This window comes from Eumetopias jubatus, unplaced genomic scaffold (assembly GCF_037043125.1).
Source record: "Eumetopias jubatus isolate StellerSeaLion01/CBP00866 unplaced genomic scaffold, mEumJub1_p1.0 scaffold_8, whole genome shotgun sequence".
NCBI classification, from domain to species: domain Eukaryota; kingdom Metazoa; phylum Chordata; class Mammalia; order Carnivora; family Otariidae; genus Eumetopias; species Eumetopias jubatus.
This window is the reverse complement of record NW_028274814.1, coordinates 45,902,950-45,928,747: the sequence shown is the minus strand read 5'-3', so window position 1 is coordinate 45,928,747 and position 25,798 is coordinate 45,902,950. Positions and strand designations below refer to the sequence as shown.

Sequence of the window (25,798 nt, the reverse complement as noted above, 5' to 3'; positions counted from 1 at the left end):
AAAAACACTGGAGGACGCAAAAGATTAAAAGAAAGAAGCAACTGAATTCTAGACATTTTGAAGGCACAGTCAATAAAGTTGGAATTAAGGATTTGACCTGAGCACCTAAATAGATGGAATTGTCATATACTGAGATAGAGAACACTATAGGAAGCACCCGTCTAATATTTCAATATTCATTTGAAATATTCATTTTGTGATGCCTTTCAGAAATCCAAATGGGGATGTTAGGTAGGCAGTTGAATATATGAGATTGAGTTCTGGGAATAGGTCTGGGCTAAAGACGTACATTTAAAGGTCAAAAGCATAGAGTTGCGGGGCCACCTGGGTGGCTCAGTTGGTTAAGCATCTGACTTATCTCAGGGTCCTGGGATCTGACCCTGCATCAGGGCTCCCTGTTCAGTGGGGAGTCCGCTTCTCCTCTGCCCCTCCCTCCACTTGTGGGCACTCGCTGTCTCTCAAATAAATAAAATCTTTTAAAAAAGGAAGAAAGAAAGAGAGAGAGAAAGAAAAGAGGTTTGAGAACGAAGCTTTGGTACACTCTGACTTTTAGATGTCAGGCGGGGGGCGGGGGGGGCGATTGAGAAGAACCAGAAAGGAGACAGAGACAGATTAGCAGGTGGAACACCAATAGAGTATAAATTAAGGAGAGGAGATTTAATTCTAAATGTGCAGGGTTTTTTTGTTTTTGTTTTTGTTATACTATTTGTGATCACTTCATTACCTTTCAGGTCTCTCAACCCTATTTTCCAATGACCCCTTATTTTCTCTAAGACACTGACACTGTCTTTGCCAAAAGTGTTCATTCGCTGGAATTCGCATCCCCCCTGCTGTCAACATTTTTTCCATCTTGGCTCAGTCGAAAATCCTCCAAGTAGTCTTTTCTGATTCCCCTCCCTGGCCATACCTTCCCTTGTTTGATCTCCCTTAGCATCTAGTACATACCTCATTTTTTGTTTTTTTTATGTTCAGTATTCATCGCATGACACTATAACTGTCTTTTTGGTCTATTTTGATCTACTTTACGAAACTGCTAGCTTCTCAAAAGTGGAGATGTTGTTTAATTATTTCTTTTCTCTCCGGCACATGATAGGCACTCATGAACTATTAGCTGAATAAGCAATAAATAAATTAATAGTTCCTAGCCAATAAATGTTAAAAATCACGAAATAGATCTACAAACACACACATGTTTGCACACATACGGACAAGAAACAGTGACGTAAAGATTGGGTTTATTAGGTAGAGTGAAACAATGTAAAGAAGAGAGAAGCAGGAACAGAGACTTACAGGAGAATTAAGTGAAAACAGGTGAATGCCTCTCGGTTTGGATACACTCGAGTAAACGCGAATGGACAATGGGTGAAGGGTAAAAACAGTGATAAATCAATAACCAATCTGATGATCCAACCAGTGATGAATTAATAATAAATTTGATAATGCCACATTTGATGTGTACACTCTGCCTGAAAATTGAGGGGCAGGGAAGTCTATATTAATACTCATGACGATTGTCGCTTCCTCCTTACCCTGACGGGTCAGCAAAATCTGATGCAAAGTTAGGACACCTGTGCTCTTAAAAGATCATTTTGCCTAACGTGTATTTCTTACATTTAAGTGAGGAATAAATCTTTTCTGAAAAATATTTTTCATTTTTAATCTTTAGCTCTTTTTTTTTTCTTCTCCCTTCTGGCTGATGCTCCTAGGAAAACAAAATCTAAAATCACTTTTGCAGTTACAGCCCTGGACTCTAAGCACCTTGTAACACACCCCTCCTCCACCCACAGAGCCCACACCCCAACAAATCCAAGGTCTCTGACACCTTCCTAAGCATTCTCTCAACCTTATTCAAATTGCTTTCCAGGGCAAAGAATGTAGTAAGTTTGCCTTCTAGCTACCAGCCCCCTTCCCTTTGGTCTTCCACTCCAGAGGCTCTGACCCTAGATACAATGAGGCACAGGTGGGGGATGGGGGAGAATTTGGCCCAGGTTTTCAGGCAAAGACCCCCGTCAACAAAGAACAAAGCCTCTGGTACCTGCGGTTTAGAGAGCGGGCAAACTAAGGTCTTTGGTGCCCTTGACTGCACTCACTTACCAACTGTGCCAACTGAAAGCCAGGAAGTCAAGTTTTCTGCTTTTTAATTTACTTTTCCCCCAGTTTTATTGAGAAGTAATTGACATATGGCACTGTATTAGTTTAAGGTGCGCCAACACAATGGACTGATAGACGGAGATGTTGCAAAAGGATTACCACAGTAAGTTTAGTTCACTCCATCCATCACTCACGTTCTCCCTTTAAAGGACTCATACTCTGTAATGAGACAGAGACGGTCGGCCTGAGCGCAATGTATTTCCACCCACCTCTTCCTTGACACTCGTGTTCCTACTCTTTTCCCTTCCGGAATGATGGTCTGAGAAGACAAAGAAAAGACTACAAAGAATCGATCTCCGTGCTTTGGTCCCGGCAATCCTCCTATGCTCACGGATTGGCATCCTTAAGAACGAATATCTCTTTCTAGAAGCAAAGCCAGCAGTTCTAGGTGGAGACCCAAGGAGCAGAGTGCATGCGAGGATTAGTCAGGCTTGCATCTCCGGAAAATACACCGTTGGAATGTGCTAAGGGTTTACTTGGAGGAGTGGGAGACTGGAAAAGAGGAAGAAATCTTAGGTTTCTCGGATATTGAATTTGAGAGTGGGGAGGAAAATGGAAAGCTGCAGACTGTTATCTTTGTCTATAAATATGTTCATGCTGAAACCCAACCATGAAAACTGGGCCTTGGGAAAACATACACAAATAACAAAAACAAAAAACGAAAAAAATTTGAGAGCGGGGATGGAGTGGGGTTGCAAGACATAACAGAAATGCCCGGCCAGAGAAAGAAAAGTTGATTTAAAAGAGAGCCAGGTGGGGGTGGGAGAAGAAAGGCCAGAAGAAGAGGTTTGCTTAGGAAGAAGAGAGAGGAGGGCCCAACAAGGATTCTAAAGGAACTTGTCACAAACGCTTTGGCAAGACCCTTTGCAGGAATATCATTTGCTTAAGGGATGTTCTTCTTGACCTTCCTCTTTTCAACTGGGTTGGTTTACAGGTCAAGAAATTTCATTATTTTATATCTAGGAATGTCCCAGATAAAATTAGAAGGGGGTGCTCTCAATCTATCATGTTGTTCACTGCATTAAAATAATAATCACAATAAAAGGCAATTTCAAACTTGGAGATCCTGAACGTAGGATAAAGATAGAATTTCTCTTAACGGCCCTCATTTGTAGATCACTGGTGTTGTCAACTATTATGAGGATTTAGTCTTTATTTTCTTTACTTTTTAGAGCCACGCAGAAAGAGGTACAGATGAGGAAACTGAGCCAAGAGTCTATCCAGCAACTTGTATATAGAAACTACTTACAAATTTCCCATACTGACGGCAGAAGCATAATTACCTGCAGGGCACAAAGTCAGCAGGTCAGCAGGCTGCCACTCCTTTCCTCTGGCTTTTGTTAAAAAGGAGACAACAGTCCTGGGGGAAAGACTTGTCTGTCTGTCTCTCTGAAAGCTAAAAAACAATAAGAGGGTCTTGAAAACAAGTACTAGTTTTGATATCAACTGACACCTTAGCAACATACAATATGTGTCTTATTATGACCTTAGGGGGACTTGAAGAGGAAAACAGCTACTGGTTCAAGTTTCCACCAGCACCAGCTCAATTTTGAGACCCTAAGGGGACTTAAATCAAGAAATTAATTGTTCTAGTGGAAGGTTCAATCACCTGAGGTAGTCTCAGGTGCATCTTTGATTTGAAAAGATGGAAACGCAGTGAACCCAGAAATATGTAATTGTTGGGTTTACCTTTTCTTAAGGTTCTGTGGCCCCCGTTTCCCCCTTCCCCACCCAGTCTGGACTACCCGGCAGCTACCTTTTACATTACAATGGCCTTGGTGAGACTGGCAGACAGGATTAACTGAGAATTCGCAAGGGTGTGTGTGGGCGTGGGGCTGCCAGGAGGGGCGGGTCTGAGGATGGTGGAGCCTTCCTTATAAATCTAGAGCTTCCAAAATTTTCACCTCTGGCTCCATTGGGCTGGCTGGCTCTTACTGTTGCAGTGGTGACGCACTTCATCCTGTCTTTCTCAGACTCCTAACATCTGGAGGTCTTCCTACTCTCAGCTCTTCCACCTAGATCCATAAGCCTGGGCCTTTATTGCAATCTCGCTCTTTTTTTTTTTCCCTCTACCCTCAACTCACCAACATGAGTGCAGCTCCAGCTCTGCCCCAATGCCCGCCTGGCCCCGAAGCACCCAGTTCTAGGGACTCTTCTCCAATGCCTGAGATTTATGGGGCTGAAGAAAATTACGCGTCCCTGCAAATGTCATCTGCTGAGACACCCCACGCGGAGACCGGTAAGGGGAAAGGAATCCTCGAAAAGCTGCTTTCCTTGAGGGAAAGTGAAAGGCGAAGGAGGGTCAGGGTCCTTCGTTTCCCTCGTGAGCAATTATAGTCCATTAATACGAGCGGGTGTCCTCAGTTAACCCTCTCAGCACCTGTCTCGGTTGTAAGTTGGTGGCGGGTGCCCGTTCACCTGTCCCAGGTGTCAGTCAAGAGACAAGGGCCCCAGGATGCGGGCATTTCGGCTGTTCCCTGGGTATTGGAGGGCTTAAGTGCACAGGCGCTGTGGAAACGCAAATGTGATGTGATAAATGAGCTGATGTCTAAATCTTCACGCAGTGCTGAGGACACGGTAACGGTGTTAAGTGCTAAGCCAGAAGTCCTAGCATCACAGCTGGCGTGGGGGATGCAGTGAGCATCCCCTTTTTGGTTAGTCTTTTTTCACGGAATGCCAGAAATGGCGTGGCTAATGATGAATCTCACCTTACTGAAACGTTTTGCCTTTGTACGACAGTAGTAACCGGCTCTTCTCCCACTCCTTGGCTCTGTGGGTGTTACTCACTGGGGCAGTTCTGAGTTTCTGGGAGCCTCCTATGCCCACGTCTCTCCTACATCCTGGGGAAATGTTCGTCCCATTTTATGGTAGATAATTCCAGAAGGTTCAATCTGCTGACAGTCAAAGTGGCTAGAGCCCAAATTTGTGAAACCCGGTTTGGCTTCTAAATGGTAACCACAGGTGGGGGGTGGGGTGGGTGCTCAGGACAGTGTAAAGGCAGTACATTTTTGTAAATCCGTCGGGCAGCAGTTGTTAAACATGAAAATGTAAACTTTCACCATTTCTTAAGGTTTGTGGTAACTATCAGTTTTTTAAGATTTACGGTAAAGATAAAGACTGAAAAATTGTTTTCATGATGATTTCCCCTAAAACTAAGCTGTGGGGAAGGACTAAGTAAGCAACTACTTTATTGGAATGTTAGATTTTAATGTTACCCTGTTTTCCTAAACTTCATATTGATGGCCTTTCTTAATTTCAAACCTTGAATAATCAGCGCTGGATTGTAAGAAGTAGCTTGGGTATGAGCAAGTAGGCATAAGCAAGTGGGCACGCCCTCCTCAGCAAGCCAAGTGCAAGTTTTGTAGAGATCATTTTTAGGAGATGCTCCACTATACTCCTTGGTCTAGCCCCATTTTCTTTCCTTCTAGGTCTACTCACAAGAAGCATAAAATTGTGAATTTTTGCCACGGAGTAGAGACGAGGGGAGACCTGATGTTGAGCGCGGGAAATAAATACCTAAGTGCTATTAAGAGTTTAAGTGGCTACCAAATCTAGGCCATATACAGAAAATGAATTTATTTTATTTTTTTTATTTTTATTTTTTTGTAGGAAATTAATTTTTGGTTAGACGGTCAATACACGCCAGGTCCTGTGCTAGACAACTTTCTCTGTCACTTTGCTTTAATCAGTGAAGGAACTCCCTCTGTGAGGAAGAGAAATACTTTATGAAACAGGGTCCCACAGCTAGTAAAGACAGAGTCTGAAACGAAAGCCTATCGGAATTCCCAGTTCGTGCTACTCCTGGTATTTGGAACTGGGCAGTAGTCAGCCGTGGATTTTAAAGGGTCCCCAGAATCTGATGTAGGAGAGGATTAATTTTACAAAAAGGAGTCCAGTGATCATTTCCACCTTTCTGAGCAGCCACAGTGTAGGCTCTTGAGCATCAATTTGCAGTAAAAATCTTTTGCCAAAGAGGTTCGAGGGGTACCTGGCTGGCTCAGTTGGTGGAGCATGTGACCCTTGATCTCAACAATGTAAATTAGAGTCCCTTCTTGGGTGGAGATTACTTAAAAATAAAATCATTAAAAAAAAAAAGGAGGTTTGAGTCCCGTCTGCTTCCCAGCGGGTAGGCTGTTGGCCATGTCCATTGGATGTCAAATGGTGACAACTAGTACACTTAGTGGGTTGGCATCATCCGAAGATGAGTTAAGTGTGCAGGATCCCGGAAGAGTTTTTACTACCTAATTCTAAGGTTGTGAGGACTTTAAAAATGCTGTGAAAACAATGAATTTGCGAATATGATTGAGCATCTGCAAAGTTTTAGAGAAAAGTGTTGTTTTATTCCCCACAGTCTCTCCTCTTCCTGCATCCATGGATCTGCGTGTTCAGGACAGCCCCGACTCCTCCACCAGTCCCAGGGTAAAAGTACCACCCACTTCTGGGGAGGAGAGAACAGTGAGGAAGGAAGATACGGCCCAGGGCAAGAAACAGAAGATCAGGACCGTGTTCTCTCAGGCCCAACTCTACGTCCTCAATGATCGATTTCAGAGACAGAAATACCTCAGTCTCCAGCAGATGCAAGAACTTTCCAACATTCTGAACCTTAGCTATAAGCAGGTAGGATGTGTTTTGTACTCCTTGCGGTGACAAATGAAAAGCTCCTTTGCAGATGAGCATTACTAACATCTGTGTGCTCTGTGTTTGTGTACCCCCTACAAATAATTTTAATATGAAAGTGGGTTCTTTGTAACATTTCATGACCATCTTTTTTTTTTTTCTTTTTCCTAAGCTTTTTATTTATTTGACAGAGAGAGGGCACAAGGAAGGGGGATCGGCGGGCAGGGGCGAGCGGATGAGGCAGGCTCCATCCCCGGACCCTGGGATCCTGACCTGAGCCCAAGGCAGACACTTGAGGACAGAGCCACCCAGGCGCCCCTCGTGACCATCTTTAAATGTTCTCTTTAATTATGCCATAGTTTATTTGACCAGTTCTTCCTGTTGCACAAGCTAAAATGGCAAAAAGTTTTCCAATTTCTCCTTGATCAGAGGAGGTCTATATATTTCCATCTTCCAGCTTAGGAGAGTCCTTAACCAATACTGCTTCTCATTAAAATAAAAAAATGGAATCTTTGTTTGTCTGTGTACAGTTGATTACTAATGAGGTTAATAATTTTTCATATTCTTGCCTAATAGTCAGATATTTTATGGTTTTCTATCACTGGTGTCATACTTAGAGATAAGTCCTCCATTCCATAATTTTATAGTGTGTGGGTGTGTACACCTGTACATACATACATCTGATCCTTCTTAATCTCATTTTCTAATTTATAGTTTATAAATCATCTGGAAATTGAAATTTTGTGGGCTGTTATATAACTTGATAATTTCTAAATAGTTCTAGTGGTATATTTTATAATTCGTGAGTTAAAATTACCACCATTATCCCATTAAATACAGAAGTGTGCTTTGGGGTGCCTGGGTGGCTCAGTTGGTTAAGCAACTGACTTGGGCTCAGGTCGTGATCCCAAAGTCCCGTGGTTGAGTCCCGCACTGGGATCCCTGCTCAGCGGGGAGTCTGCTTCTCCCTCTGACCCTACCCCCTCTTGTGTTCTCGCTCTCTCACTCTCTGAAAGAAACAAAATTAAAAAAAAAAAAAGGGGGGTGTGTTTATGGGGGGAGGTTTTTTTACTGCAAAGTAACCTTTTAACTGTGACTAGCAGCATGGCTCAACTATGAAAAGGGGGATGGGACGACATCTACACGTGAACTTTCTACTGAGTAGATAAGTATCTTCTCTAACTGGTTAGCTGTATTAAAGCAGCCAACTGACTTGAGGGGCTTTGAGATTCATTCACAGAAATTTGTTTCCAGATTGCAGAAAGGACTCTAGAAGTTTTCATCTTGTTCCTGAGCTTTAGATACTGTCAGGGGAAAAAAATGTTCACGATATTCTTTGATCCCTGGTACATCCACACGACTGGTATTTATGTTTTCCTGTCACTTTTTTTTGGTAGGTAAAGACCTGGTTCCAGAACCAGAGAATGAAATGTAAGAGGTGGCAGAAAAACCATTGGCCAAAGGAGAGCAAGAGTGTGACTCAGGTGATGGGAAGCTTTTATCTTTCTGCTTTCTTTTCACTGACTTCTTAGTTTTGTTCGTTGCTAAACCATACAACCCCAACCACACACGATTCTGATTTTCCTTCGAGCTTTTCAGTTAATCTGCTATTCCTTTTCAGAACAGCACAGCAACCGCAGAATACCCAGGCTTCTATTCCTACCACCAGGGATACCTGAGGAACACTTCTGGAAACCTTCCACTATGGAGCAACCAGACCTGGAACAGCCAGTCTTGGAGCAACCACTCCTGGAACGGCCAGTCTTGGGGCAACCATTCCTGGGCCAGTCAGACCTGGTGCCCCCAAGCCTGGAACAATCAGCTCCAGAACTGTGGGGAGGAATCCCTGCAGCCCCAGATCCAGTTCCAGCAAAATTCCATCAGCGATTTGGAGTCCATCTTAGCAACCTCTGGGGAAAGCCATAGTGTAATACAACAATCCGCTAAGTATTTTAGTACCCAGCAAATAATGGATTTGTTCCCAAATTACTCTGTGAACATAGAGCCTGAAGATGTGTGACGATGAGTATATTATTCGATGTCAGTTTGGGTGGTGGCTGTATTACTTCTAGGCTTTGTCTTCTAGGGTCCTCTATAGATCTCGGCCTCAATAATCTGTTTCCCATTGTTCTTATTGTGTCCACTGACGGGGTAGGATTGGAGTCAAAGAGGTTTCAGGAGCGTTGGCTGTTCTGGACAACATGAGAAAAGGTGTTTCTGGCTATAGATGACTAGATACAATCCTAATGTGGATCTCTTTAGTTTCTAGAATCTAACCTCAAAAATAGGAAGTGAAGATACAAAGATGTGGGATGAGGGATAATTTGTATTTTCTGAGATTGTGGGGTTTTTCTTTTTAATAACCTCAATTACTACCGGTGAGGGGTTAAGCTATCATGTGTTTCATTGATTTCCTCTGTCCCTTGTGATGTTTCACTACCACTGTTAATTTGTTCGTTATTCTAGGATTTGTAGAAAGATGTTTTGTATTTTAATGTATCATGATAATAGTGCCCGTTTGGCTGATTGGTTTATAGGTTTAAGTACAAATAAATAAAATACCCACTTTACCCTTGTTGTCTCTACCCTGATTTCACCAGTAGTTCAGGGAATAAAAACTGAATTAAACATGGGCTGTTTTGTTAAAGATTTTATTTACTTGAAGAGACAATACAGGCCGAGGTAGAAGGAGAAGCCGTTTCCCCGCTGAGCAAGGAGCCCGCAGGTCTACCCATATCAGGCAGTAACCTTAACAAGGCAGGGTCCCCTGTCCCTTGCCACAGTGGTGTCCAAAAAAGCCAGCTAAAGGGCGCCTGGGTGGCTCAGTTGGTTGGGCGACTGCCTTCAGCTCAGATCATGACCCTGGAGTCCCAGGATCGAGTCCCGCATGGGTCTCCCTACTCCGCGGGGAGTCAGCTTCTCCCTCTGACCCTCCTCCCTCTCATGCTCTCTCTCTCTCTCTAATAAACAAATTTCAAAAAATTCTTAAAAAAAAAAAGCCAGCTAAAACAGCGGGCTTAAAGATCCAGACTCCTAGCTATTACACAAAAATAACCTAGGTTTCAATGGAAAATCACCCATCATACTATGAATTACAGATTTTCAAAATTAAAAAAAAAACTTATACATGCCAATATCAAGATAAAAGAAATGTTAAAATTATCTGACAGATTTTTAAAAGATCTTTTAACGATTTTATTCACTTGAGAGTGACAGAGCTATTAAAACACAAGCGGGGAGGAGTGGGAGAAGCAGACTCCCCGATGAGCAAGGAGCCTGATATAGGGATCAATCCCAGGACCCTGGGATCGTGAAGACGCTTAACCGACTGAGCCACCCAGGCACCCAACATGGGTCTTTATACTCTTTTTTTTTTTTTTTTTTTTATTTGAGAGAACGAATGAGAGAGTTCATGAGGGGGGGAAGGTCAGAGGGAGAAGCCGACTCCCCACTGAGCAGGGAGCCCAGTGCCGGACTCCATCCCGGGACTCCAGGATCATGACCTGAGCCGAAGGCAGTTGCTTAACAAACTGAGCCACCCAGGTGCCCAGTCTTTATACCCTTTTAATGTGTGTGGGGGACAATTAACTGAAATTTCTCTAGCCACTGGGGAGGCTCCTATCTTTGAAATGAGGAAAGGAAAGGTAACTTGGTATACTTAGTTGCTAGGTGACTGATCAAATAAATCTGAGCTGATTTATTTCCCTTATGTGTGTAATAGTATTGAAACAACAAAATTTGTGGTTATTTGCAGTTAAAAAGTTGGGGCAATGAAGTGATAGACCTCTTAGGTTTTAAGAGTCTTAAATGTAGGGCAGCCAGGGATGAGGCAAATAACCGAAGGTAGAGGGCGCTAAAGAAGGAGGGGGGAAAAGGTCAGCTGATGTAACTCACATACAGGGAAGGTTATGTGTCCATCTTTGGGTACCATTATACTCTGCCAGAAAGACCTATGTTGAAATAAGCTTATTTTAAGAAAATTTTTATTTTTTTTGAGAGACTTTATTTGCCGACAGCGAGAGGGAACACAAGCAGGAGGAGTGGGAGAGGGAGCAGCAGGCTTCCCACTGAGCAGGGAACCCGATGCGGGGCTCGATCCCACGACCCTGAGATCATGACCTGAGGGAAAGGCAGAAGCTTAACGAGTGAACCACGCAGGTGCCTGACATTTTTTATTTAAGACCTTTTGTAAATGTGAGGTTTTATATATATATATATATATATATATATATATATAAAGGACCTTGTTAAATTTACAGACCAACTACAAGGCACAATTTAATGTGTTTTAAAGTATAAATCTATTAATATATTAATGTTAACATAAATTGGATCAGAGACAAATATGTAAGTTCTGAGGCAAATTTGAAATAGGCTTTTTTATCCAGGTAAGTTATGTTCTCACCTTAGAAGAGGCTGGCGAGCCAGGCATCTGTGAATGATAGGAATCCTTTTCTTCTACTATCTTCCCATCCTGGCTCGCCCCCAGATTGATCTGGTTGAGCGCACTTTCAGTCAGTCGGCCTTCCTGCCCCACAGGAACGTCCACTTTCCGAAGCAGCAGAGGGTAACCAACCAGGCAGTTTTTCTGGCCCTTTCCCTCATGATTCCCCCAATTTTCCAATGTTGTGAAACCTCACCCAATCAAATTAGACATCTGACAGAAGAAATTGGGGATAATTTCTGCCAAGACCTAAGGACAACACAAAAGCCTATTCAACTGTCAGCTCTTTGAGTTTTGTGCCAAGCCCTTTATTATGAACAGATTGATAATAAAAACAGAAAGCATTGATCCAACAATTAAAATAGTACATGAAATCACTTCTAAATCCCCACATTTTAGTTTTATAATTCAACCAGATTTGAGTGTGACATTTTAAAAACGTAGCATCTCACTGTTCTGCCACCTGGCTTTTTCATTATGTTTTAAATGTATTGAGTGAAGGAAAAATTCCTTGAAGAGATTAGAGGGTTTTATTTGTTTATTTATTTATTTTTGAAGATTTTATTAATTTATTTGACAGAGAGACACAGCCAGAGAGGGAACAGAAGCAGGGGGAGTGCGAGAGGGAGAAGCGGGCTTCCTGCCAAGCAGGGATCCTGATGCGGAACTCGATCCCAGGACCCAGGGATGATGACCTGAGCCCAAGGCAGATGCTTAATGGCTGAGCCACCCAGGCACCCCTGTTTTTTTTTTTTAATTCTATGTCACTGGGGCGCCTGGCTTAGCTTAGTCAGTGGAACCCTGACCCTTGATCTCAAGAGTCATGAGTTAATACCCCACATTGGGCATAATGCTTATTTTTTAAAAAAGTTAAAAAGAAGTAATATGTCATAGTTTTACAAAATTTTTTTTCTTTTTTTTTACAAAATTCTTTGTACATAATGAATCGCCAACACATCTGAGGAAATACTAAATGGTGACCCAGAGCCTAGAAATGGGAAAATAGCTAGTATAAAAGTGATTGTCCTAGGGAAACTTCAAAGTTAGCTCTCCAGCACTGAACCTTCCTGTGTAACAGATGTTTTTACACACTTGATTTTTGCTTGTTTCTGCTTTGGATCAAGTTCAGCTATAAGACGTTGGGAATAGGCAAGGAAATGGCTAAGATTAAAGATTTAGAGTGGGAAAAGGAACATCTATTGTATTTTTTTTAAGAATATTTATTTGAGGGCGCCTGGGTGGCTCAGTTGGTTGAGCGACTGCCTTCGGCCCAGGTCATGGTCCTGGAGTCCCGAGATCGAGTCCCGCATCAGGCTCCCTGTTCAGCAGGGAGTCGGCTTCTCCCTCTGACCCTCTCCCATCTTGCGCTCTGTCTTTCTCAATTAAATAAATAAAATCTTTAAAAAAAGAAAAAGAAAAAAAGGATTTATTTATTTGAGAGAGAGTGAGCAAGAGAGAGAGCACAAGCTGGGGGAGAGGTGGAGGTAGAGGGAGAAGCAGACTCTCTGTGGAGCAGGGAGCCCAAGATCATGACCCGAGCCAAAGGTAGATGGTGAACCAACTAAGCCACCCAGGCGCCCCAACACCTGTTTAAAACATGCTCGATACTGGAAAGGAAAAGAAGGGAAAAATAAAGATTGAAAGGGAAGAAGAAAAAAGGAGAAAGATGATTTCTGGTGTTCCACCTTGTCTTTCGGAGATAAGCCATTCTGGAAATGCCGTTCACTTACTCTTCTTCCCAACAGGTGAATGTTAGGGTAAAGACAAAACCCCAAAGGCGGAGGACAGTGAAACCCACAATCATCAGGGAACCAGAAAGAGTCCGGATTTATCTTTTCAAAAGATGGGACCTCTTGGGGTAACTGGCTGGCTCTGGGTTAAACGTCTGTCTTCTGCTCTGGTCCTGATCTCAGGGTCCTGAGATCAGCCCCCTATCAGGCACCCTGCCCAGCGGAGGGCCTGCTTCTCTCTCGGCCGGCAGCTCCACAACCACCGTCCCTTCCCCGCTCCTGTGTGCACTCTCTCATTAATGAATAAAATATTAAAAATAAATAGATAGTGGTGCCTGGGTGGTTCAGTTGGTTAAGCATCTGCCTTCGGCTCAGGTCAGGATCTCAGGGTCCTGGGATTGAGCTCTCCATTGGGCTCCCTGCTCAGCGGGGAGCCTGCTTCTCCCTCTCCCTCTGCCCCTCCCCTCCCCCGTACTTGTGCTTTCTATCAAATAAATAAAATCTTTAAAAGATATAATAAATTAATACAAGTCTGGACCTTCCCCCCCCCCCGTTAATAAAGGTGTTTTTATGAAGGCACAGGGACAGAACCCACAGGCAGAAAGAAGATGCCTGGACTTTTTTGATTGCAAAATTAAAACTTGCTATTGAGAGCAAATTTAAGCAATAGAGAAATGAATCATTAAGTGAATCTAGTAAGCACAGTTTATTTAATTTCTACAGCTATTTCAGTGCATATAATAGGGGTAGTTTTATGTGAATTCTTATGAATACTATACATTCTCTTCTAAACGTTTGTGTATTTTTTCCACTTAGCATTATACCTTCAGCCTCTTTGCAAGTCAGAATGTAGAGGTGTACATCTATTTGGAAGAATCTTAAAAAGTGATATAATTACTTTTTGTTGTTTATTTTTTTATTTATTTAAGGAATATCTATACTCAACGTGAAGCCAAAACTCACAACCCCGAGATCAAGAATTACATGTGCTTCCGATGAAGCCAGGCAAGCACCCTGATAATTATGTTTTTAAAAAGGACTTCTTATTTTCCTAAATGTATCAGCCAAGGTTGAGATGGTTTCTTTCTTGAATATTCTCTATGAAAACATTTCTGATATGAAAAACATAAAGGTGAAGTTGAGGTAGTTGAACTAAGGGAAGGATTAGGTCTTGGGACTCTTCCTAAGATCTCAGTGTGACTTTGTCATTCCCTTTAAAAAAAAAAGAAAACTACTTGTAGAATATTAAAAGAAGATTATTACATAAAGTTAACTTTTTCCTTTAAGATTTTATTTATTTATTTGAGAGAGAGAAAGACACAGAGATATGGAAAGAGAGCACAAGTGCGGAGGAGAGGGAGAAGCAGGCTCCCTGCTGAGCAAGGGGGCCAACATGGAGCTCAGATCCCAGGACCCTGGGGTCATGACCTGAGCAAAAGGGAGGCGTTTAACCCAGTGAGCCACCCAGGCGCCCCTAAAGTTAACTTTTTTAACATGACTGTTAACTTTGAAATTATCTTTGCAGACATTTCTCTGTGTACACACGACACACAATTATAACACATTTTTCCTATCCAAATACGGAATTTCATCATGCATTTTGTCCTGCAACCTGCTTTTTCTACTTAAGAATATATCAGAAAAAAACTATCTATATGTCATAGAGGGAGTGCCCAGCTGGCTCAGTCAGGAGAGCAAGTGACTCTTTTTTTTTTTTTTTTTAAAGATTTTATTTATTTATTCATGAGAGACAGAGAGAGAGAGAGAGAGAGAGAGGCAGAGGGAGAAGCGGGCACCCAAGGAGCAGGGAGCCCGATGCGGGACTCGATCCCAGGACCCTGGGATCATGACCCGAGCCGAAGGCAGACGCCCAACCATCTGAGCCACCCAGGCGCCCGAGAGCAAGTTACTCTTGATCTCCGGGGTTGTGAGTTCGAGCCCCACGTTGGGCAAAGAGCTTACTTAAAAATAAATAAGTAAATGAGATCAATTGGATGGTGCACACGAACACAGAAACACGAGTGGGTTTTCTTTTTTGTTTTATGGGGTTTTTTGGTTGTTGTGTTGTTGTTTTTAGTAATCTTTACACCCAACATGGGGCTCGAACCCACTGACCCGGAGATAAAGAATAGCACACTCTTCCGACTGAGCCAGCCAGGTGTTTTTTGTTTGTTTTTTATTTTGAAAAAATATATCATAGGGCACCTGGGTGGCTCAGATGGTTGAGCTTCTTCTGCCTTCGGCTCGGGTCATGATCCCAGGGTCCTGGGATCGAGTCCCGCATAGGGCTCCCCGCTCAGTGGGGAGCCTGCTTCTTCTTCTGCCTCTCTCTCTATCTCTTATGGATAAATAAATAAAATGTTAAAAAAAAAAGAATATATCATAGAGATCTTTCCACACGAGGAAATTAAGATCTGCCTCAACTGTTATATAATATTACATATTACAGATGCACTACAACTTATTAAAATTGTTCTGTTTTGGTTATTTGCCACTATAAATTATGTTGCTATTAACATATATACATACATATGTATATACATGTTTATATGTAACATATATAAAAATATATGTAACATATATAAGCATAACAATATATATAAACATTTATATATAACAATATATATAAACATATATAACATATATTTAAATATATAAACAGAAATATATATGTAAAACATATATATGTGTGTATATATAAATAAGTACCTAGGAATATAAGATTTCTGTTTGAGAATAAAGTCAGTAAAAGCAAAATTGGGGGTGCCTGGGTGGCTCCAATGGTTGAGCGTCTGCCTTCGGCTCGGGTCGTGATCTCGGGGTCCTGGGACCGAGCCCCATGTCGGGCTCCCCGCTCGTCAGGAAGCCTGCTTCTTCTTCTCCCTCTACTGCTCCCCCTGCTTGTGCTCTCTCGGTCTGTCGAAGAAATAAATAAAATCCTAAAAAAAAAAAATAAAAGCAAAATTCACTATCTTCCTAAGCAAGCCACATAAAAGCTTGAAAAAGTTGCCAAGGCGCATTAGGAGAGGTGCAAACTCAGTTTCAAGCCGTCCACTTATGCTTTTGGTCACAGACTCACCAAGACGATATCCTGGTAAAATAGAGATAAGGCAGAAAGGGAATTAATGATAAATTCACCTGCCAGCCAGCCCCTCCATCTTTTCACATCCCTTTCTTTTGAAAATCTTTCTCTCTCCATCTTCCAAAAGGAGGCGGTTGTTACCTCGGGTGTCCTATTTTAGTTTATCATATTTTAGTTTTTAAAGCTCACGTTTTCTTCATGTTCCCCTTGCATTTCCCTCCCAGTTTGTACCTGAAAGGAAGAAGCACACAGGGTTGATTTGCCAAGCTCTTCTGAATTTCACAGTCTGGATCCAAAGCTCTAAAGTGGGAGGATTAGAAGCCTTGCTTACTGAATTTCAAGCACCCGGTTCTCAGGGTAAAGGACACCTTTCATTCGTTTCTGAATAATCCTACTATTCACAAAAGCCGGTGTCTACAGGGAAAAAACAGGCCATGACTGCAAACCTAAAGGTAAAGGCAGACAACCGCCAGACGGGGGCAGGAAAGTGGGGGAGGAACTTTAGTAAATATTGCAAGGCTCCTGGGGCCAGGTGAGCTTTGCCTCAAGCGGCAGATAAAGGGAATTTGTTAAATAAAGAAGCCAGTTGGGGCAGACAAAAGCTTCAGGCACAGGAAGTTAGTTCGACTAAGGATGCTGAAAGGTAGGCATTTGAATAGGTTCCTCTGTGTGAGGTTGAAGTGAAACCCGATTGAAAAAGACGACGCGGCTGGTGGCCAGTCTCTCCTTAAAAGATTCTTGGGGGCACCTGGGTGGCTCAGTGGTTAAGCGTCTGCCTTCGGCTCAGGTCATAGTCCCCGGGTGCCAGGATCCAGCCCGGGCATCGGGCTCCCTGCTCAGTGGGGAGCCTGCTTCTCCCCTTCCCTTTGCCATTCTTCCTGCTTGTGCTCTCTCTCTAGCTGTCAAATAAATAAATAAAATTTTAAAAAAGAATAAGAAGCCAGTTTCAACTTGGAGGAAAATAACTATGAGTACATTTGTATAGCATTCCTTTTACATGGGAAAATATTTAAAATTTTATTTCATGTGATCCTTAAGCTGCACTCTGGGGTTAACTATCATTTATATGTAAAGAAACTAAAATTCTGGAAGTTTAAATTACCCGTCCAAAGGTGTATTGCCTTCTCTTCACAGTTGGAGTTGATTATAACCCATCTCCACTGAGAAACTGCCCCGCATCCCTCTTCAATCCAGTGTAATTAGGGGCACCTGGGTGGCTCAATAGGTTAAGCATCTGCCTTCAGCTCAGGTCATGATCCCGGGGTCCTGGGATCCAGTCCCTCTTTGGGCTCCCTGCTCGGTGGGGAGCCGGCTCCTCCCTCTTCCTCTACCCCTCCCCCAGTTTGTGCTCTCTCTCGCTCTCTCTCTCAAATAAATACATACATACATAAAATCTTCAAAACAAAACAAAAAAACCAATCCACTGTAATTAATTTTCTGTTCTTCATGAGCCATTGTAATAGATCAAGCTAAAATGTAAAAAGCATCTCAAAATTCATTCTTCATTAACTCATTCAAGGAATATTTTGGGGTTTTGTGTGTGTGTGTGTTTTAAGATTTTATTTATTTGAGAGAGAGAGCACGAGGGGGGTGGCGAGAAGCTGCCTCCCCACTGAGCAGGGAGCTTGACTCCATCCGAAGACTCTGGGATCAGGACCTGGGCCAAAGGTAGACACTCAACCGACTGAGCCACCCAGGTGCCTCTCAAGGAATATTTGTTAATACTTCCTAGGTATCAGGTATGTGCAAGATGTTGCAGGTGAGCAAATAGACATGGTGCCTGTCTTCTTAGAAGTAACATAGATGGTTAAGTGCTTTGACCATAGATATTAGTTTATCTGACTCTTTCTTTTTTTTTAAGTGTTTTTTTTTAAGATTTTATTTATTTATTCATGAGAGAGAGAAGCAGAGAGAGAACCAGGCTCCCCGCTGAGCAGGGAGCCCGATGCGGGACTCGATCCCAGGATCCTGGGATCATGACCTGAGCCGCAGGCAGTCGCTTAACCATCTGAGCCACCCAGGCGCCCTACCTGACTCTTTCTAAACTTATGTTTGTAGCAACTATGTGACCAGTACTGTGATAAATGCTTTATTTTGCGTGTGTGATAACTACTCTAAATGTATCTCTCATGTTCATAAACCAAGATGAGGCATTATTATCTTATTACAGATGATGAGGGTAATAACTTCCCAATGGACACACATGGAAGAAGAGCTGAGTCTAGAAGTCAGACCTGCTCTACTATCAGTCCTCATGCTTTACCCGTTTCTTTCCCTTAGCACCTTTACACCTCTAGGCTAACTGTGCTCAAATCTGGATCTTCAGTTTAAGAGTCTACAGCATCAGGTCTCAGACATATCTGCCTACTTGGTATCTCCGTTTAGACTAACCTGATTCAGACACTCAGTTTCCTTCTCTGTAAAATACATAAATTGAAGTCATCATTTTCTTACTTTGCGGTGAGGACTGGTGCTAATGTATGCGAAACCTCCCAGATAGGCACTCAGGAATCACACTTCTCAGGGAAATTCTACAAATCTAATATGTCCCAAATCAAACCCATTATCTTCTTCCCACACTCCTTTTTGAGGATTTTCTGTGCTGGTTCCCGACAATATAATCCACCCTTATCAGAGCCAGAAGCCTGGCAGTTATCCTAGGATATTTACTTTCCTATACCTACCATATCCAAATAGTTACTAGTCAAGTCTACCTTTGTAATATATTACAAACCAACCAACAGGTTCCCAGATTAGCTACTAGTATTGAGCAACAAGTGTGTAATAAGATTTTTTTAAATGATTTTTTTTAAGATTTTATTAATTTGAGAGAGAGAGAGAGAGCACAAGCAGGGGGAAGGGCAGAGGGAGAACCAGGCTCTCCACTGAGCAAGGAGCCCAATATGGGACTCGATCCCAGGACTCTGGGATCATGACCTGAGCCGAAGGCAGATGCTCAACCAACTTAGCCACCCAGGCGTCCCTGTAATAAGATTTTTAAATACTCTCTTGAATGTTCATTTAAAGGAGTAATGTTATTATAACCATTTTATTTTATTTAAGATTTTATTTATTTATTTGACACAGAGAGAGATAGCGAGAGCAGGAACACAAGCAGGGGGAGTGGAAGAAGGAGAAGCAGGCTTCCTGTCAAGCAGCGAGCCTGATGTGGGGCTCGATCCCAGGACCCTGGGATCATGACCTGAGCTGAAGGCAGACGCTTAACAACTGAGCCACCAGGGGCCCTACTTCATGTATTCTTAAATTTATGATCCAAGTTCATTTGGTCCAAGACTAAGGCATTAGGCCTTCCTGATATGTTGATTTATTTTGTTGTTTCTTAAAAATCACTTTTATCATTCTATTATTCATTTTCGTTTAAAGATTTTATTTGGGGCACGTCTGCCTTTGGCTCGGGTCATGATCCCGGGGTCCTGGGTTAGAGCCCCACCTTGGGCTCCCTGCTCAGCGCAGAGTCTGCTTCTCCCTCTCCCTCTGCCTGCCGCTCTGCCTCCTTGTGCTCTCGCTTTGTCAAATAAAATCTATCTATTTTTAAAGATTGTATTTATTTATTTGAGAGAGAGAGAGAAGGAACAGTGGTGAGGGACAGAGGGAGAGAAAGAGAGAAGCAGACTCTGTGCTGAGCAGGAAGCCTGACACAGGGCTGGATGGCAAGACCCAGATATCATGACCTCAGCCAAAGGCAGCCAGCCTCTCAACCGACTGAGCCACCCAGGCGCCCCTCTATTATTCTCTTTTAATACTCTGTTTTCTTGAAGTATATTTCGTCTGAAATCCTCCCATTCTATTTTGAACACACCACAATCAAATTTTCAACACCATCACTCCATCAAAATTGTTCCTCTCAAGATGCTAATGATCTCTATATTGCTAAACACAATGTCATTTCTCAGCCCTGTCTTACTAGACTGTAGGGAGGAAATCAGCCTTTCCATAATAAAAAATAAGTCTAAGTCACATACTAAGATAAGCATTCTGGGGCGCCTGGGTGGCTCAGTCAGTTAAGTGGCTGCCTTCGGCTCGGGTTGCGATCCCAGGGTCCTGGAATCGAGTCCTGCATCAGGCTCCTTGCTCTGCTCCTCCCCTGCCTGCTGTTCCCCCTGCTTGTGCTTGCTCTCTCTCCTCTCTCTCTCTTGCTGTCGCTCTGTCAAATAAATAAAATCTTTAAAAAAAGAAAAGAGATAAGCATTCAATAAACAGAAAAGATGGTTAATGTTTAACTCCCTTGGACAAACATCATAGTACATTTATAGACATTAAATATTATACTTTTTTGTTATTCTAAATAGTGTTTTCAAACATATGATATCAGTACCTCTTTCACATGTATGTTATCAGTAAACCTTTTCAGTAACCTTTTTGGAGATTGCTAATTTACGGTAAGGTCCACATTTTCCTTACCTACTAAGTATCCAAAGTCTAATCTTCCATACAGGTGTCATGAAGCCCTTCCTTCTCTACTTACCCCCAGGCAAATCTTGAAGTGGGTCTTTGGTATATTAATATATATAAAGGAGACCCTATAATTCTAATTTCAAAGACTGGGGTTTTGGTACCTTGGTCCTGTTTAATAAGTATTTTGCTTACTTTCTACACTATAATTCTCATAAATTACAATGTTTTATTTCTAATTTGTTTCTGTGGTCTTTTTCTACAGAAAACTGGCATATTACTGCAAGGATCTGGATGGTAAGACCAGTATATGAGACCAGTATTGGTCCTTCCAAATTGAGGGGTCCTAAACAAACTTGCTTTATTTGTCCTACTTTGGAGGAATTCAAGAAACTTGACCTCCAATTACCTGGGGTGATGTTCCTACAATTAATCAAAATAAGAAATGATGAGGGGGCCTAGGTTCTTTGACATGACCCCAGTTGGGGACCAAAAGGCATATGCACATAAATAGGTAAAATAGTCATTGAGTGGAGAAGTAACATTTCTAGGATCCTTGACGTGGCAGCCCCATGCACTGTGGTTCTAAAATCTGCTGCTGAAGTCCTAATGGGGGCTACAGTTCGGTTGGGAGGATATAAGAATTCAAGGGATGACATTAAGGTGAAAATTTGGAAAGAAATTGGTGCGTTTGAAGAGGCGTTATGTGCAATGGTTGTGTCTCCTTTACCTGAATATATTGATAGGAATGGATATTGCATCTGCCTGGGAAATGCTTCCCCGACTTAGCATTGAAAAACAGAAGGCATACAAATCCACCCTTCCACCCATATTGATTGGATACACCGGTGGACTAAAATAGTGGTTTTTAAAGATTTTATTTTTTATTTATTTGACAGAGAGAGACACAGCAGAAGCAGGAACACAAGCAGGGGGACCAGGAGAGGGAGAAGCAGGCTTCCCGCAGAGCGGGGAGCCTGACGCGGGGCTCGATCCCAGCATACTGAGATCATGACCTGAACTGAATGAAGGCAGACGCTTAACGACTGAGCCACCCAGGTGCCCCTAAAATGTACTGTTTAAATAAAGATTGAATGATTGATTGATTTTTGAGAGAGAGATAGGAGCACCAGTGGAAGGGGCAGAGTAAGAGGGAAAGAGAATCTGAAGCAGACTCTGTGCTGAGCGTGGAGCCCATCTCAGGACTTGATCTCATGACCCCAATCTCAGGATCTGGGTGTAAACAAGAGTCCGATGGTCAAGTTACTGTGCTACCCAGGCACCCCTAAAATAATATTTTAGTTTTTTTTTTTTAAGATTTTTAATTTATTTTTTGAGAGAGAGAAAATGAGAGCACAGAGGGAGAGTCAGAGGGAACAGAATCCCCACTAAGTAGAGAGTCCGATGTGGGGCTCAATCCCAGGACCAAGGTCATGACCTTAGCTGAAGGCAGATGCTTAACCAGCTGAGCTATCCAGGTGCCCCTAAAATAGTATTTTATTTATTTATTTATATTTGTTAACATATAATGTACTATTTGTCTCAGGGGTACAGGTCTGTGATTCATCGGTCTTTTTTTTTCATTTTTTTTTAAAGATTTTATTTATTTATTTGAGAGATAGAGAGCACAGGAGGGAAGAGGGTCAGAGGGAGAATCAGACTCCCTGCTGAGCAGGGAGACCGATGTGGGACTCGATCCCGGGACTCCAGGATCATGACCCTAGCCGAAGTCAGTCGCTTAAACAACTGAGCCACCCAGGCGCCCTTGTGATTCATCAGTCTTACATAATTCACAGCGCTCACCATACCACATACCCTCCCCAATGTCCATCACCCCGCTACCCCATCCCTCACCCCCCCCACCACTCCAGCAACCCTCAGTTTGTTTTCTGAGATGAAGAGTCCGTCATGGTTTGTCCTCCTCTCTGGTTTTGTCTTGTTTCATTTTTCCCTCCCTTCCTTATGATCCTCTGTGTTGTTTCTCAAATTCCTCATGTCAGTGAAATCATATGATAATTGTCTTTCTCTCATTGACTTATTTCGCTTAGCATAATACCCTCTAGTTCCAACCATGTCGTTGCAGACGGCAAGATTTCATTTTTGATGGCTACATAATATTCTTCTACGAGTGTGTGTGTGTGTGTGTGTGTGTGTGTGTGTGTGTGTGTGTATCACATCTTCTTTATCCATTCATCTGTTGATGGACATCTAGGCTCTTTCCATAGTTTGGCTATTGTAGACATTGCTGCTATATTGGGGTGCAGGTGTCCCCTCAGATCACTACATTTGTATCTTCAGGGTAAATACCCAGTAGTGCAATTGCTGGATCGCAGGGTAGCTTAAAATAATATTTTATTTTATTTAATATTTTAAAAGATTTTATATATTTATTTGACAGAGAGAGACATAGCGAGAGAGGGAACACAAGCAGGGGGAGTGGGAGAGGGAGAAGCAGGCTTCCTGTGGAGCAGGGAGCCCGATGCGGGGCTCGATCTCAGGACGCTGGAATCATGACCTGAGCTGAAGGCAGGCGCCTAACAACTGAGCCAACCAGGGGCCCCTAAAATAGTATTTTAAAGAGTTCATTACATAAAATATTTCTGAGATACTCGCAGTGATGGAATTTATTCCAGTGTTTTAATTTCCGGGTTCTATTAAACCTATTTTTCAATACTAAAGATGCCATTTGCAAGAAGCACCAATAAAAAATGATATTAAATATCTGCTAAGTATTTTATTTGAGAAGTTCTATGAATGAAACTATAAAACTCTTCTGAGGGGGCTGCCTGGGTGGCTCAGTTGGTTAAGCATCTGACTCTTGATTTAGGCTCAGGTCATCATCTCAGGGTCCTGGGATCAAGCCCCTAGTCGCGCTCGCTGCTCCTTGCTCCGTGTAGAGTCTGCCTCAGTTTCTCTCTCTCCCCCTCTGCCCCTCCCCTTGCTTGCACTCTCTTTCTCAAATAAATAAAATCTTAAAAAAGAAAAGAAAACCCAAAACTCTTCTTAGGAATATACAGGTAGGAAAACTTAATATTGTAAAAATGTTAGTGCCCCTCAAATGAATTTATATTGAATGTTATCCCAATTAAAATACTAGAAGGATGGGTTTCTATTTTTTATTTATAGAAATAAGAAGACTTTTTTTAAACATTTTTTATTTATTCATCTGAGAGAGACAGAGTGAGTGAGAACACAAGCAGGTGGGAGGGTCAGAGGGAGAAGGAGAAGCAGGCTCCCCGCTGAGCAGGGTGCCTTATATGGGGCTTGATCCCAGGACCCTGGGATCTCGTCCCAAGCCAAAGGCAGACAGTCAACAGACTGAGCCGCCCAGGCACACCGGGTTTCTTTTTGGAAGTTGAAAAACTTAATCTGGAAAATTCCAAAAACAGAAAATGAGAAGGGAGTAGCCCAGCAGATATTTTTGAAATATGTAAGCAATTTGGTGCTGCAGAAAAATAGATCAGCCCCACTGGCTGCTCTGAAAAGCCATCTTTGCATTGTTCCCGCGTCCGGCTCCCCGTTCGCCGCAACCACCTCCGCCGCGCGCCTCCTCCGCCACCGCGGACTCAGGCAGCTTTCTCGCCAGAGTCCTCGAACTCTTGCTTTCTTTTTAATCCGCTGCATCGGATCACCGGCGTGCCCCATCATGTCAGACGCGGCCGTGGACACCAGCTCCGAGATCATCACCAAGGACTTAAAGGAGAAGAAGGAAGTTGTGGAGGAGGCCGAGAATGGAAGAGACGCGCCTGCTAACGGGAACGCTAATGAGGAAAATGGGGAGCAGGAGGCCGACAACGAGGTAGACGAAGAAGAGGAAGAGGGGGGGAGGAAGAGGAGGAGGAGGAGGAAGGCGATGGTGAGGAAGAGGATGGAGACGAAGATGAGGAGGCCGAGGCAGCTACGGGCAAACGGGCAGCTGAAGACGATGAGGATGACGATGTCGACACCAAGAAGCAGAAGACCGATGAGGATGACTAGACAGCAAAAAAGGAAAAGTTAAACTTAACAACAACAAAAAAAGGCCACCGTGACCTATTCACCCTCCACTTCCCGTCTCAGAATCTAAACGTGGTCACCTTCGAGTAGAGAGTCCCGCCCGCCTGCCCAACGCGGGCAGCGCCACCCGCAGATGACACACGCTCTCCGCCACCCAGCCAAAACCACAACGTGAATTTGCAACAGGGGAGGAAAAAAAAACCAAAACTTCCAAGGCCCTGCTTTTTTTCTTAAAAGTACTTTAAAAAGGAAAATTTGTTTGTATTTTTTATTTACATTTTATATTTTTGTACATATTGTTAGGGGTCAGCCATTTTTAATGATCTCGGATGACCAAACCAGCCTTTGGAGCGTTCTCTGTCCTACTTCTGACTTTACTTGTGGTGTGACCATGTTCATTATAATCTCAAAGGAGAAAAAAAACCTTGTAAAAAAATCAAAAACAACAACAAAAAAACAATCTTATTCCGAGCATTCCAGTAACTTTTTCTGTGTATGTACTTAGCTGTACTATAAGTAGTTGGTTTGTATGAGATGGTTAAAAAGGCCAAAGATAAAAGGTTTCTTTTTTTCCTTTTTTGTCTATGAAGTTGCTGTTTATTTTTTTTGGCCTGTTTGATGTATGTGTGAAACAATGTTGTCCAACAATAAACCGGAATTTTATTTTGCTGAGTTGTTCTAACAAAAAAAAAAAAAAAGAAAAAGAAAAATAGATCAATGGGACAATGATGGCCCAAAATAGCCCCAAGTATATATGAAAATTTAATATACAGTAAAATTGGTATTTCAAATCAAAGAAAAGGTGGGTTGTTGAGTAAATGATATTGGCTAGGTATTGAGGAAAAAAACCACAAAGATGAATCCTTATTTCACAGCATACCCACAAATAAATCCATAGAAATCAAAGATTTGAACATAAATGAAAGCTATAAAATTACTAGAAGAAACGTTGATAAATATTTTTAATATTTAATACTTATAATACTGGGATGAAAAAGTCTTTTTTAAAGAAGGAATTAATACACAAAGTTTATAAAAGAAAAAATTGTTAAATTTGATTAATAATTTTTTAAAAGATATATATTTAAAAAATATATGACAAACAGGGGCACCTGGGTGGCTCAGTCAGTTAGGTGTCTGCCTTCAGCTCAGGTCAGGATCCCAGGGTCCTGGGATTGAGCCCCGCATCGGGCTCCCTGCTTGGTGGGAAGCCTGCTTCTCCCTCTCCCACTCCCCCTGCTTGTGTTCCCTCTCTCGCTGTGTCTCTGTCTGTCAAATAAATAAAATCTTTAAAAATATATATATATGACAAACAAAATGTTAATTTCTTTCATATACAGAGAAGAAGGAGAGTCCATGGTAAAG

The 25,798-nt window shown here is 42.4% G+C and overlaps 1 protein-coding gene across 1 annotated transcript; it reads left to right on the top strand.

Annotated features, from left to right (window-relative positions):
* The first annotated feature begins 4,239 nt into the window (after positions 1-4,239).
* On the top strand, positions 4,240-8,788 carry LOC148163696 (homeobox protein NANOG-like). The gene is made up of 4 exons (XM_088025546.1): positions 4,240-4,390; positions 6,503-6,768; positions 8,166-8,252; positions 8,390-8,788. Exons 1-4 carry the CDS (start codon positions 4,240-4,242, stop codon positions 8,786-8,788), a joined length of 903 nt encoding a protein of 300 aa, XP_087881672.1.
* Positions 8,789-25,798: the final 17,010 nt, after the last annotated feature.

What these genes read in the sequence shown, in the direction of transcription:
- LOC148163696 (XM_088025546.1), top strand. Translation starts at nt 4,240, where the DNA reads ATGAGTGCAGCTCCAGCTCTGCCCCAATGCCCGCCTGGCCCCGAAGCA. An exon ending in TGAACCTTAGCTATAAGCAG is followed by an intron (nt 6,769 to 8,165) that starts GTAGGATGTGTT and finishes TTTTTTTGGTAG; the next exon opens with GTAAAGACCTGGTTCCAGAA. An exon ending in AGAGCAAGAGTGTGACTCAG is followed by an intron (nt 8,253 to 8,389) that starts GTGATGGGAAGC and finishes ATTCCTTTTCAG; the next exon opens with AACAGCACAGCAACCGCAGA.